General features: G+C 39.4%; 1 protein-coding gene across 5 annotated transcripts; it reads right to left on the bottom strand.

Moving 5' to 3' along the window:
- Positions 1 to 3,220: 3,220 nt before the first annotated feature.
- On the bottom strand, positions 3,221 to 11,643 carry hmg20a (high mobility group 20A). Of its 5 annotated transcripts, none has more exons than XM_067502405.1 (10): positions 11,507 to 11,598; positions 10,108 to 10,168; positions 9,234 to 9,323; positions 8,884 to 9,093; positions 8,244 to 8,376; positions 7,289 to 7,326; positions 5,997 to 6,072; positions 5,492 to 5,707; positions 4,024 to 4,156; positions 3,221 to 3,654 (listed from the first exon to the last, which is right to left on the bottom strand). In XM_067502405.1, exons 3-10 carry the CDS (start codon positions 9,297 to 9,299, stop codon positions 3,651 to 3,653), a joined length of 876 nt encoding a protein of 291 aa, XP_067358506.1. In that variant the 5' UTR covers positions 9,300 to 9,323; positions 10,108 to 10,168; positions 11,507 to 11,598; the 3' UTR covers positions 3,221 to 3,650. The 5 variants fall into 5 exon arrangements, with proteins under 5 accessions (XP_067358506.1, XP_067358507.1, XP_067358503.1 ...); XM_067502406.1 differs by lacking the exon at positions 11,507 to 11,598 and adding an exon at positions 11,062 to 11,430; XM_067502402.1 differs by lacking the exon at positions 10,108 to 10,168 and having other exon boundaries at positions 11,507 to 11,643.
- Between the last annotated feature and the right edge of the window lie 1,643 nt (positions 11,644 to 13,286).

The following is a 13,286-nucleotide window of genomic DNA, read 5'->3' as shown; positions in this document are numbered from 1 at the left end:
AAACTAGCAGCAGATGAGTAACAGAATAACTTTCCTATTAAAGGGAAATTTATTGTGAAAAATATGACAAAGATCATTTCAGATGTATTACACAAAGAACATGACAAGCTTGTCAGTAAATGGTCAACTTGAGGTCAACTACAGCCTTCAGCAATCACTCACTGAACTGAACACATGACCGATTTATTGATTCTGTAGCATCGTAAAACATTTTAAAAATCAATCACTTTGAACAGTAAATGATAAAAAGATTTCCCTGAATGTTTACTGACCTGGATACCTGGGCACACTAACAACTGCTAGCTGATTTTGATCATAATAGGGATCTTATTGTGCTAACAGAAACTATTCAGGGCACTGAGACCACTGAGTGCCAATTCAGCACATGACACATGACTCATGCTCTGTGCTCTGAGTCACTCCCACCCTCCACTGGCCCAGGATCTGCGGCTCTCTGCTGGAGCTGCTGGCTCCTCTCTCCCCATGTCAACGTGCCACAGGCAGGAAGCTGGCCTAGGATGCAGACATGGCCCTATTAAGGAGGAAGAGGTTGTTGTTTGTATTTCAGTGGGTGTTTCTATGGGAAGAGACAAAGACTGGGTGTGATGATGTGGTGAAAGGAGGACAAGACAACGGCCGTCATTAGGGATTGGAGTACAGCCAGGCTACCCTTCTGTTCCAACAACCCTGTCATGTTTTATAGCCATAGACTGCATACAGTTCATGCCTAAACAAATAAGAACGAATATTGATTAGCTATGTACATATGGCTGAAATGTGTCAACATCTGGATAGAAACTCAAGGTCAGTGGGATCAGAAATGAACCAATTCACAATTTATTCCTTCCCCCCTATATCAGTGTTGTTTTTACAGTTTTGGGCCAACATCAAAGCAGAAAGGGCTCTGGCTAAGCTCATTATACAAATGAGCTTTGGGGTCTACTGCACACACACCATGCAGTACACTGCTGAAAGATGATCCCAGAAGTTAAAATGTAAGCAGCTCTAATAAGGGAGAGAGTGTCTCACTGGTCACATAGTTCACTGGCTGGCAAAGTTTCAGGAGCTAGGACCTTGTAATAAATTGCATTCAGCCATATTAGCGACATAGTACGAAAGACGACCGTATTGGTCAATGATTCGTGGTTCTCAAAGGATGAATTTGGAAATATTTGGGTGATTCGTGAGGTTCCCACTAGCCACAAGCACGAGCGGGGCCAGAGTGTCAAGGTGGTAGGCACCTGCTTTAGAACTTTCAGCACAAGGAGAACCCACCAAACCTAAAGCTGAAATAAATCACTATCATTACAAATAGGTCCAATTATAATGTTATGTATATTTAAGGCGGTTTTAAAAAAATTTTGTAGCAGTTGTAACCAGGCAGATTATCCCAGCCAAGGATTCAGTTCTACTTCTCCACAACTGAAAAATGGTAGATGTTACGCATTTGATATTTCTGACACTGAACAAACACTTATTAAACACACAACTAGCCTAACCACACTATTTAGTTTAACACCTTTCAAACTATTTTGAAAGTGTGCCACCCTATAGTGTGTGCCTCAGCCTGGCCACAAGGCCTAAAGCCAAAACGCATTGGTCTAATAAAAAAAGGGTTGCTGGAAGTTGGATCTTTCCCGTTTGCACCTTGACAGTGGGTGAAGCTCTACCAGCAGTTGCCTCAAGAACTGCTGCATGAATAACCACAAAATCTTGGCATACACATTCATGTCTCCCTAAGGATGAATTCTAAAAATGTTGTTGACTCCTTTGTTATCTGATGTTTAATTTATCCTTTCGTTTGATTAATGCAAATACATGCAAAACTAATGACACTGCATTGTCCTCAGCTATACTGCATTGGGCTAATTTACTTTGTACATAATTCAAATGTTAGCATCCTAACACATGGGTATAAACATGTTTTTACATGGCCATTACCCACATTTTAGCGTGCTGACATTATCATTGAGCTAAAGGCATCACTGTGCTCACAGAACCACTGCCTCACTAGTTTTCCTTCCACAGCAAAGTATGACTACAAAAACAAGCTCGCACATGATCATCTTCTAGGTTGTAAAATTTCTAACTTTCATAATGACTTGTAAATTACCAAAGTCCTCTCCTTACACCTTCACACAGCAGAGGGACAACTGGCTCAGAGGAAATGGACTTTTGAAATGAGCATGTACAGTTCCTTGTATGTGTGAACCCAGTTGGCCATAAACCGGATTGTGATTTTGAAACAGAAACACACAATCAGTACCACAGCAGTCAGCGATTGTGTATCATTACTGTATATACATGTCTCGTGGGTACTAAACATCTGTTAGGGATATTGTCATATACAACACTGCGACATATGCAACTATTATGGACAGGAAGTGTCAGCTGGCAGAGGAAATGGCCATCAGTCAATGGAAATAGGAGGGGTTCATAACACCAAGGCAAAACCAGATACAGTAGCATGTAAGCAAAGTGAATTCTGAGCTAACCTGACTGCTCCTGCTCATTCAAATGTCAACCTTCAATTTCAATTTCCAAATGAACAATAATATACATTTAAAAAGGAATTACTGCTTTCTGCCATGCTCACTTTGTTCCTCATCGGCTGTTCTCCTCTGGACTAATGTGGCTATGAGTGGGACAATTCCCAAGCATGATACTGTAGGTTATTGTTTCCCAAAGCCGTGCACGGCTTACTGTCTGTGAATGAGCCACAGTGCATAGTAATTTGTGTCCGTCTTCAGATTTGAGTAAAATACAGTGGAGCTGCTCAATCAGCTTAACCAGTCCAAATCTTTTAAACTCCACATCTACTCTAAATAAATAGGATCAGGTGCTGACTAAGGACAATTCCAAACAGCGATGTATTACAGCAGATTATCATCATATTTCTATTGGAGACCGGCTTCAAAAGTAGACCGTTAAAAGTTATTTCCAGTGTGACCAATCAGAAAGGGGAAAGTCAGCATTTACTTTGGAAAGTAATTAAAAGCTGCTTTTATAGTGATTTCGACATGCGATCAAAGAGCAATCACTTCACACTTGACTGTGGCCATCATATGACCTACACTAACTTTGAGTTGTTTGTATCACTTTTTTTAAACTTTCACTACAGTGCAAGATTATTCACAGTATGTGGTGAACCTGTCCAAACAAACTGACTGCTCACATGTTGTGAATGTTTATTAAAAATACACTTTTTTTTTTTACACACAAAAAAAATGGCACATTTTTCTTCAACAAGCATGAAAAAAAAGTCTGAAATTATTTTTTACTTAGATATTGCAAAAACAAATCCACTGAGACCATTTGTGTTTGATCAGACACAACATGTTTAATAATGGTTTAGATATTGTTGTGGAAGCATTTGCTATAAATGGACCAAAAACTGATGTCCAGCCATCTGATTATTTTATAAAACTAACTACAGTAATATTAATAAAATGTAAACAGTTAAAAAAAATGTATAAAATAAATAAATATGAGAAGCTACATCACCTTCACCTACATCATAGTCATAAAAAGACATTTTAAAATATGATGACTGACTGAGAGGGACATTGACCATGAAAGAACTATGGCGTCAACCTGGAAACAGCATCTTAATGTTGCTGTGAATCCCAATCCTGTTGGACCTGGTAGAATTATCTAGGGCAAAGACAGCAAGACAATGATTCATAATTAATTAACAGCCAGAACAAAAACAAAAAACAAAAAAGTGTGTTTCCCACCAAGAAGGTAGAGAAAGTTAACAAATTGACCTTGAGCTGGAATTGTTTTTTTTTTTTTTTTTAATTAAAATAAATGATTTACCGTTAACATTTTGGAACGATGGTCAGACTGAGAAAGCCACTTAAAGAGGTGTGTTTTAAGAACTAATAACTTCTGATTGGTATTTGTTCTCATTGTTAAACTGTTATTGAGAAGACATTAAAAAAAAAAAAAAAAAAACTTTACTTGAAACTCTTAATTTGATTAAAGACAAAACACCCTTCGTCCAAAGGATGCAGCTTCTACCTGTCCAAACGGTTGACCACATCTCGTACAGTGATGATGAGATTCTCGTGTTCTTGGGGGTTACTGACAATGATGCTATGAAGCTTCTTCATGTAAGAGTCAACGGTTTCAAGAGTGGGTGTCTCTCCGCTACCTGTCGAGCAACAAGTGAGTAATGTCAGCACTCAAAAGGTTCTCATGTACCTTCTTTGTTTTTTTTTTTAAGGATAACACAAAGCTCAAGTTTCATTAACTACAAAACTTTTTCAAAAAGCCATAATTTATTCTTAAGCACACGCTGTGCGCTGTATTGAAACCACCACAAAATGTAATCAACTGTACTGTTACCAAATATTGACATTTTGCATTTGCCCGAACATACAGGCGGCACTGAATGACAAGACAGATGAGAATGAAAGTAGGATGCAGGTATAAACAAACCAGCCACAACTTGTAGCAACTGATTTTTTTTTTCCTCCTGTGAGAAACATCAAAAGGTCTCCAGCCTGGGTTAAAGAGTCCGGCTAGACAAGGACAATCATCTGCTTGATAGGATATTTCTAGCATTTATCATAGTATAAATGACTTTTAAATAGTGAATTAATTAAAAAACAAAGTCTATGAGAGGTACAAATTCAAAAAAACAAAATCTAGAAATATGAAAATACGTAGGCTTGAGCAGGTGCAAGGCCTAGCTTCTGATATTGTGACATAATTCCAACAGTGTTGTGTCGGTGTGTGTTGTTTGCAGAGCTGGCCCCTGTGCTGTGTCAGCAGAAAAATCAAATATGTGTAGAAGAAAAACAGCTGTGGGTGTAAGCTAAGCATGAGTTCTTTGTTCTTGGTCGTCTTTCAGTTTAACTAATGAAGAGGTCAAAACAAAGACTTTCATGGCCAGTCTCAAAAAGAACAGCAAATGTTGCTTCTGAACAATCGGTCCAAGTAAGTGGATCAAGGCAGGGAAACACTTGAGTTGGTGAAAAGTGTGACTAAGACACTCAGATCTTACTTATTTGTCTAGTGATAGAAGACTGGTATAGGTGTCAAATCATTGCTGGTTTCTAATCTGCATTGATCAGTATGAGCAAATTTGAAGCCCAAGAGCAAAACTGCACACTTGCAGAAAAAAACAAAACCTAAAGTAGTTTCTATTGTGACATACAGCAGAATATTGATTAATAAAATGAGTATATTTAATTATTGTACAAGACTATAAAATCTAATATTCTGAGACAGGGCTGCAGTAATGGAAGAGACAAACTATCAGAAAAGGTTTTCCAGCATAGTGTTCAGTTTAGTATATAAAATTAAAAACAAAACAAAAAAGAAAAGGTAGATAATTCCCCTGTACCATAAAATGCCTAGAATATTGTGACAAAAATCTTTTGAGACCACTTCATTTTTTATATGGAATGTGTTATTGTGCATTTGTAAATGGGAGTCAAAGTGAAGACAGTTATATGGGTGTGGTGTTGCTAGCTGTTCTAACCTGGCAAAGGCACAGCAGAGAAACTGGAGGTGAGCGCCTGGCGCAGGGTTTCCAGGTGCTGGTGAAGGAGCCCGTTGCGCTCCCTCTCTTGCATCACTTCGCCTTCCAGCCTCTCTACCGCCCCGCGCATGCTCTCCACGTGCTTCTGCAGAGCTGCGCTACGCTCCTCGTACTCCATGTTGGTCTTGCGCAGCTGCCGCATCTCGGCTTCACGTGCTGTTGAGGAGTACACAAACGCACAAAGGGAAACTGAAGTGAGATATGGCAGCTGGTGCATCATCCACTTTTCATTTGTGTAAGGAGATGTGTTCTTTTTAAGTTTAGGGCATCGCTGAATTTGGTGAAACTATTTTCAGATGATAGAGTACCATAAAACTAAGTTCTGTTGTGGTAGCAAAGTCATGTGTTTAGAAAGACTTAAGACAAATGGAGGTTTAAAAAAAAAAAGCATACACAGTACAAAGCCTTTCTCAACAGGAGAACTGAATGTTTTCAGGCTCTTTACCTTTGCTGTGGTTGAGGAACTCTTCTGTGAAGATCGGTATGTCAAATACAGTTCTGTCCTTTCCTTCTGCATCTTTCTGTTAACAGCCAGAGACAGTGAGAAGGAGAGAGATACGCTGAACAGTGAAGCTATTTGGCAACACACACTGACAGCGGGTGGTGGTCATTTATCTAGCTGGGCTGTGGGTGGGTAATTGATTTCATACCTGGCCACAAGGGAAAGACAGTGATACAGTTTAAGAAATGAGGAGGTAGAAGAAATTTCATCAACTGTGCTGGTTCAATATCAAAGCTTCTGAAATTGTTTGCAATAAATTTGCAAGAAAATATTTTACTCAACAGAAGCACAAGCTTCAGCACAGGTTCCACTTGTATTTTCCCTCTTCGTAAAAAATGCATCGTCCATCTTTATTTCTCTGTATAATTCAATTTATGCCTGATCCTGTGTCCTATGAAATCTAAACTCATTTTCACACCGGAATGCTGACTGCAGTATTCCCTCAGCTTCACCTCAGCTCTGACCCTTCAGAGTATGCAGAAAGGCTTAAAAAGAAAACCTCCTAATTAATCACAAATCTTAATAAAAATGAGTTACACACTTAGTAGAAGCCAAGTGTTTGGATCAGAAACACAGCACCAGAGCAGATTATCCCAGCTTTAGTGATGCAACAATAAGCGCTTAATGTAGAGCAGCAGGGTAAACACGACACGTTAAAGTTCCCGGACGAGAAAACAGCAGAAACAAGTCTTACCAAGTTTACACACACTCATAATCACAATAACCTTTTAATTCTTTTTTGGGGGGGAATTCTTAAGCTCCTTCCAACTCAAAGCAAAATTTAATATTTTAGGCTGATTAAGCATTTACATAAATATTTGAAGAGAATTGTCAGTTTGATTAATCTCGTTGTTCTAATGCATGCAACTTCTAACCAAGGCAGTGGGACCTGTGTGTTTGAAAGCCCATAATACAATTGAGCATTAGGATAAATTTACATTAGTCACAGTTGCTTTTGTTTTAAAAAGCTGTGATAATAATAGTTGGTACTTTCCACTGTACCCTTATTCAGTTTTTATGTTACTCCTCTGCAAAGAGTTGGTGAGAGATGCCTCTGGACAATTGCCAGTATGACAAATAAGGACAGACAAAGTGAATTCTGTTTTTCAGATGAGGACTTTCCTTCTCTTAAATCCAATTAGATCAGTCTAACCGTCAATTATAATATCAATGATGACATTCACTTTTTAAGGAAAGTGACTGTGAAGGCGACAGGACAGGAAAGAGTTACTAACCTCATGAAGAGCCTCGTTGGTTACCTGGTGCCCAACATCTGGAGAGGAAGGAAAGAATAAAGAAAGGACAGCAGATGATTCATGTTTCCCCTGGCGCAGTGTGCCTTTACCACATTGTGAACTAATCAAATGAATCAGCTGAAATAAGGCAGGTCTACTTCAGTGGAGCACATTTCTCATTAGTTTTTGCCACGGCAGAGCGGTTTGTGTCATCAGCCTCTCTCATGTTTAAACTGTGATTTATACACGGTACCAAAATCGGAAAAAGATAATATAGTCCATGTGTTGGGTGAGTAACGTGACGGCTCCTTGGCCTCAAGATGAACTATAACTTATATCCTGGACTACTATAAGCTAATAAAGTATCTTCTTTCCTTGCCACGTTTCCATTGACTGAGCAAAGCAAATCATGAGGTCTTGGTTGCTACAGCAATATATTCAAATTGTGTCATATTTTACTGTACCAAGGTGGAGCGAACACCCAGAGAGAGAACATCCAACTTTCTTTGAAGTGTTTGTGACATGGCCTATCTGTAGTTGATGCCTTAGCTCTCTCTCTCTTTTAATAGCTCAGCACATTAGCATTAGCAAAAGTGAGGACCAGCAAGACCTAGATTGCTCGTCACAAGAGCTTCAATTGATCATTTTAATTAGTTGCTTAATGAAATCAAAACCAAACAAATAAATTCAGAACCAAGATCTGACAAAAACAGAAACCACAGTAGCATGATGTCTACTTGCTGCACTGTATGGGATTTATTTGAACAGATCCATTTTCTTGTTCATCAGTTTGGGCAAGAACTCTCCACTATCTAAACTATAACAGATGTAAAAAGAATCTGACTTGTAATCTACTGTTTAAACGTTACAATTGCTGCCCAAAAACTGCCCATCTATTAAATTTCACTAGTTAATGCCAAGCTACCATCCTGCTGCTATTCTAGCCAGATCTCACCTCCCCTGTGCCGCTTGCCCTTCTGCTTCTCCTGGACCTTTCTTGTGAAATGTTTGTAGGCCTCTGTCTTCTGGTACTTCTCTAGCTCCTGCATGTAGCGCTCCTTATCTCGCTCCGCCTCTTCCAAGTATCGCTGCACAGACAACAAAGAAAGGTGAAAGGTGCTTACAGGGCTCAGCCCCCCCACCAAAAAAAAGGATGAAAATAAGATTTGGTGAAACAGGATGGAGGATCGTGGGTAAGATAGCAAGATGATTGGGAGTAATGATTCTTAATCAGGATTAGTTCTTTTAAACAGACAAAAATCAGTAATTCCCAATATTAATCACCTCACGTAATACAATGAATTTAGGAATTAGGAAAGACGATTATAAAAGCATCTTTATTTAATAGTCCTGTCCTAGGATACAACATCATGGTAAGAAGTAGCAGCAAGGTTATACAGGCCCCATCACATCTTTGGATTCAAAGACTTCTCAAATCATCCTGGGACAGATTGTCCAGTGAACTTTTCAATTGTTACTGTGAATAACATTTAGACTTTAGTAGCTATGCATAAGCAAAGAGCTGTACAACATTTACACGCTTCTCTTCACAGTTGTGTGCTAAGTGTAATCATATCAGGAACATTTTCACCGACCTGCTTCTCCTCTGGGGGCAGCTTACTCCACTCATTGCCCAGCATCCTCGTAATCTCTGGAAAGGGCACGTCTGGCCGCTCTGCCCGTAGCTGCTCACGTCTGTCGTTCATGAAGCGAACATAGCCCGTTAAAGGGGCCTTGGGTGCGTTGCTATCCTTCATAGGCTTCTTCCTCTTCCTCCCCTTGGTCCAGCTGCCACGTCGGGGCTTCTGCAAAAATAACAAAAACAGATACATTTTGAAGGTTCAGGTAGCAATCCCCGCATGACATACACTAGAAGGAGGTTCTTAGAGTTTAAAGAGAAACAAATGCAAAATGTAAAATTTTATATCTGGTTTTCCTTTCTTACCTCATCTCCATTTCTCTGGCTATTGTTGTTGGTATTAACTCCAGGAGAGTCTGTCTGCTCCTCCATGACTTCTGTTACTACAGAGGAGACCTAGAAAAAAACAATGTTAACTGTTAATGGTAAAAATATCTCATAGTTGTCCACTATAGATTATTTTCTTAACCTGGACATAAGAGGGTAACATATGAATCTAATTTATCTGGGATTTATATATGATGTGGATAAAGCAGTGATGAGTTAGGGAGGCCTGTGACGCCTGGATTAGCCAAACGCACAAAACAGGGGCACACTGCTGTACGGTAAGTGGGTTAAGCATTTTGAGACAGGACTGGACTCAGGCGTGGGTGCATTGTCACCTGGGAGGCTGCCCGGCCAGGAAATAGAGAGCAAACCATTGGCTTTTTGTCCAAACTCCTCCCAGCTTTGGCTCCAAACCTCTTCTTGGGTAGTCACATTTCCTCTAATAGAAACGTCTTGCCACTATCAATTATTATGGAGCAAATGAATAACAAAATGCTTCGCCCTCACTCTTCCAACACTATTACAACCTGCTTTAACAGGACGAAGTATTGTTTTGCTACTGCCTTGTTAATTCAAGATAAAAAAAAACACCTACAAGCCAAAAAAAGCTCTCAGTGAAACAGAATCTGCTCTCTAGCTGTGGTTTTGGTCCAACTAAATTTTAATGAGACTTTGTAGCCCAGACATCTGAGGGGAAAACTGTTTATTAGTGGTAAAATCTTTCAAATTCAAATTTCATTTACTTTAAAAAACATTTGAGCACCTTATCGAAAAGCAACCTGAAAAGAAAATGTGGGACAAATAACCAAAATTGAGCTCTTATAACAGGAACAGGAGTGTTTTAACCTCTGACCTCAGTTGAATCACTGCATGGGAAGTGAAGCTCTGTATCCGGGATTTCTGCCCTTCTGCCACTAAATAATGTGGGAACAGTTACAGAGGAATTAGCCAGTCTGCCACAAAAAAATAAAAAAAAGATCTGGTGGGATAAGAATAGGAGGGGAAAACCAGCACTACTGCAGAGAGTCAGTGTGAGAGGGAATATTATGTGATGTTTTAAGGTAGTTTGTTTAGGGCGCTTCTAAATGTGTTCATCACACATCCTGCCAAATAAGGAGCCCTCATGTGTCACCATCTGTGAAGCTAGTTTGAGCAAGCATTAGAAAAAGAATTTAAACTCAGAGCTTACAGGTAATACGGTGTGAAATACTGCAACTTAATAAACCAAATGCTCAAAAAGAGCAAAGATTTTAAGAATAATGTAGCCCTCTTCCTATTCTCTCACATAAAGGCTATGCAGCAGTGCCCTCTGCAGGAGGAGAGTGTATAGTAAACGGGTAATTTGTATGGAGTTTTAAGTGTGATGAATATGGACTAAACACAGAGTATTTCAGCGTTTCACATTTCCCCGAGTGCCCTTAAATAACGTTATCCCTATTGCAACTTGTAAAAATCACTCTGTACATTTTGCTGAATTGTAAATGCACTTAAAAAAAAGAAAAACTCACATTATTACAAAAATTAAAATAGGCCCAAAATAAGCTAACTTCACTACAAGGTCTGTTGTGTTTTACAGCCAATAGAAATGCACCTAAGTAGCATTAAAGAGCATCACAAGAACGCGTAGTTATGGAAACAATCTAGTTGCTGTAATGAGGCTAATTTAAAGAGCACAACGTCAGAACTGGTCTACGAGTCGGTAAGAGGCACTGTTAAAAGCAAGGCTGATGTTAATGGAACCTGGCCTAAGAGAGGCTACGTTCAGATTGTACCACGGTGAACACAGCTGTTTATGTGGACGAAATACCTTCAAAACGTACGGACAGCTGTCAAAACCTGTTGTCCACTGTTTGGCTAGCGTCAGTCATTAGCTAACTTCACGAGCTAACGCCACCGCTAAAGGCTGCAGTCAGTGATCTTCGCTCCTCGGCACTACGGTTCATTGCTGTTGCATATTTGACGCTCATGATAACGTACGTTACTTAAATCTCATGGACCCGTTGGTCAAGCACTAAGTCCATGTGAACAGCTAGCATAGACTGGTCAGCTAGCTCATAGCTAGCTCCTCTGCTAGCTAGCTATAGCAAGCGGCTAGCTAAGTGACGGACAACGCACGTTACCCTAGTAATAAGCCTAACTCAGCAAGATACGGTTTGGAAACACCGTTAGCTTTAACACATTTAACTTTCTTGTAACAAAGCCACCCAACAGACTCCGGTATTAACTTTAAATGAAGTCATTCGTAGCAGTACCTGCCCAAAACGATCCCGAATCAAAACAATACAGCAGCCATTCCATAGATTCGTGCCAGATAGAAAAGCAAGCCGGTAACTTCGCCCTGCAAAACCCTTTGGCTTCCGCATATGTGTTGGTCCTTTGTCCGATGCGCAAATAGTATGTGCTGATAAAATGATAATAAAGCATTTTCAAACAAATAATTAGGACATTGTTGTTTTATTTGTGTTTACTATTACTTTATAACGTCCGGCTCAGGCCATAATACTATAATTATCAATATTATGCAGCGAAGTCCGCAATATATTGTTACGAATGTCATTAAACGTGACACAAGACGAATTGACTTCCTTTCCATCGTCTCCACAGCTTGTGCCTCTCATGTGTTACACAGAAAAAGCACACGCTGGCGGATTCGCCAAGGAAAGAAGCTGCTCTACACATTCTAATTCTAGGCCTCTCTCGCTGGCTCTTCTCTTTTCTTCTTGTCCATTTCACGCAACAGACCAGCCTCTGTCAGAGCGGTGCTGCCCCCTACTGTTAGTGGTCCGTATTAGATTCGATTTTTAAATCACTCTGAATTTGTATAGCTCCCAAAATCCAATAAATAAAATAAAATGTATGAGTGATAAAATCTTCTAAAGCACGATCACACAAAATGAAAGATAAAATAAAAGTGAAGGTTACAAGAAATACAAATATTACATTTAGAAGAATAAATAGACCGTTTTATCACTAACTAAGAGCTTGTAAGAAGCAGAGCATGGATGAGATGATGAACTCTCTAATCCGCTCAGACTTTTAGGTTACTTGGGCAAAAGGATTCTATAAGATGGACTGGCAAATGTTCAAATTTCTTAGTAGTTTGCAGCAGAATTTTTAGGACATATGTGCCAGTTGCAAGTTGTAATTCTGCTGCAATGTCTGCAATTTCTTATCTCCTTAGGTTGGTTTGTTTTAGTACTATTACAAACACATAAATACAAGAGACACAAATACCCATAAGGAATACAAATCAAACTCTGTGAACAATTATATCATCATATTCTAATGAGGGTCCCCTCTACATTCATAAATCATTTTATTCATCTGAGAAGACTATGCAGTAGTGCTTGTTGAAAGTATCCATATCCCTGTTTGGATCAACATGGTCTGCCCCCCAAAAAAGAAATTTGAACACATTACTGACTTTAGTGGGCATTAAATGGTCTTCAGAGGGTCCCAAAACAGAAACAAATCCTAACTTGATAAACATAGCAAAAAAAGAAAGAAAAGAAGAGCAGGAGGAGGAGGGGAGAGAGAGAGAAGTAATACTGTAAATCCAAATGAACAGATCTCAAATCAACACCCAGGCGGGAGCAACCTAACTAGCTCCACTCTAATTGAAACTTTGATTGCCATCTCATTGCAATTATCCAGAGTTAATCCAACCCAATTCTCTGGTTCATTACACACAGACTGGGTACATCCAGTTGCTGCATGGAGTTTCAAAATAAGGTCACAAACAAAATAAAGACATTGGGCTTGGAAGGCTCCTCAAATTTCCCCATATTTTGTAAATAATCAAATCAATTTCCAGGGGATGTAAGACATGGTTTTTCCAAAGACTATCTGAAAAAATTGCTAAGGAATAGCAAAAGTGGGTGTAATGGTGTCACATTAATAACTGCGAAAAGTCAGAATTCCCCTGTGGTTAAAAAGTACGTGCTCCTAGCCACTTTCATGGAGCACTTGGAAGCTGCAAACCCGACCCCATAGTGACAGTTAGTGATCCCGTATGACCCAGTGTAAAATCTG

The sequence above is a fragment of the Channa argus genome, chromosome 4 (genome assembly GCF_033026475.1).
Source record: "Channa argus isolate prfri chromosome 4, Channa argus male v1.0, whole genome shotgun sequence".
Lineage (NCBI taxonomy): Eukaryota > Metazoa > Chordata > Actinopteri > Anabantiformes > Channidae > Channa > Channa argus.
Note: the sequence above shows the minus strand (reverse complement) of the source record. Positions and strands in the feature narration are given on the sequence as shown.

Excerpts from the sequence above, each read along its gene's own strand:
- hmg20a (XM_067502402.1), bottom strand. The coding sequence starts at position 11,617 with ATGCGGAAGCCAAAGGGTTTTGCAGGGCGAAGTTACCGGCTTGCTTTT. Across the intron at positions 6,073-7,288 it reads CCAACGAGGCTCTTCATGAG|AAAGATGCAGAAGGAAAGGA; the intron begins GTTAGTAACTCT and ends GGCTGTTAACAG. Across the intron at positions 5,708-5,996 it reads GTTCCTCAACCACAGCAAAG|CACGTGAAGCCGAGATGCGG; the intron begins GTAAAGAGCCTG and ends ACTCCTCAACAG.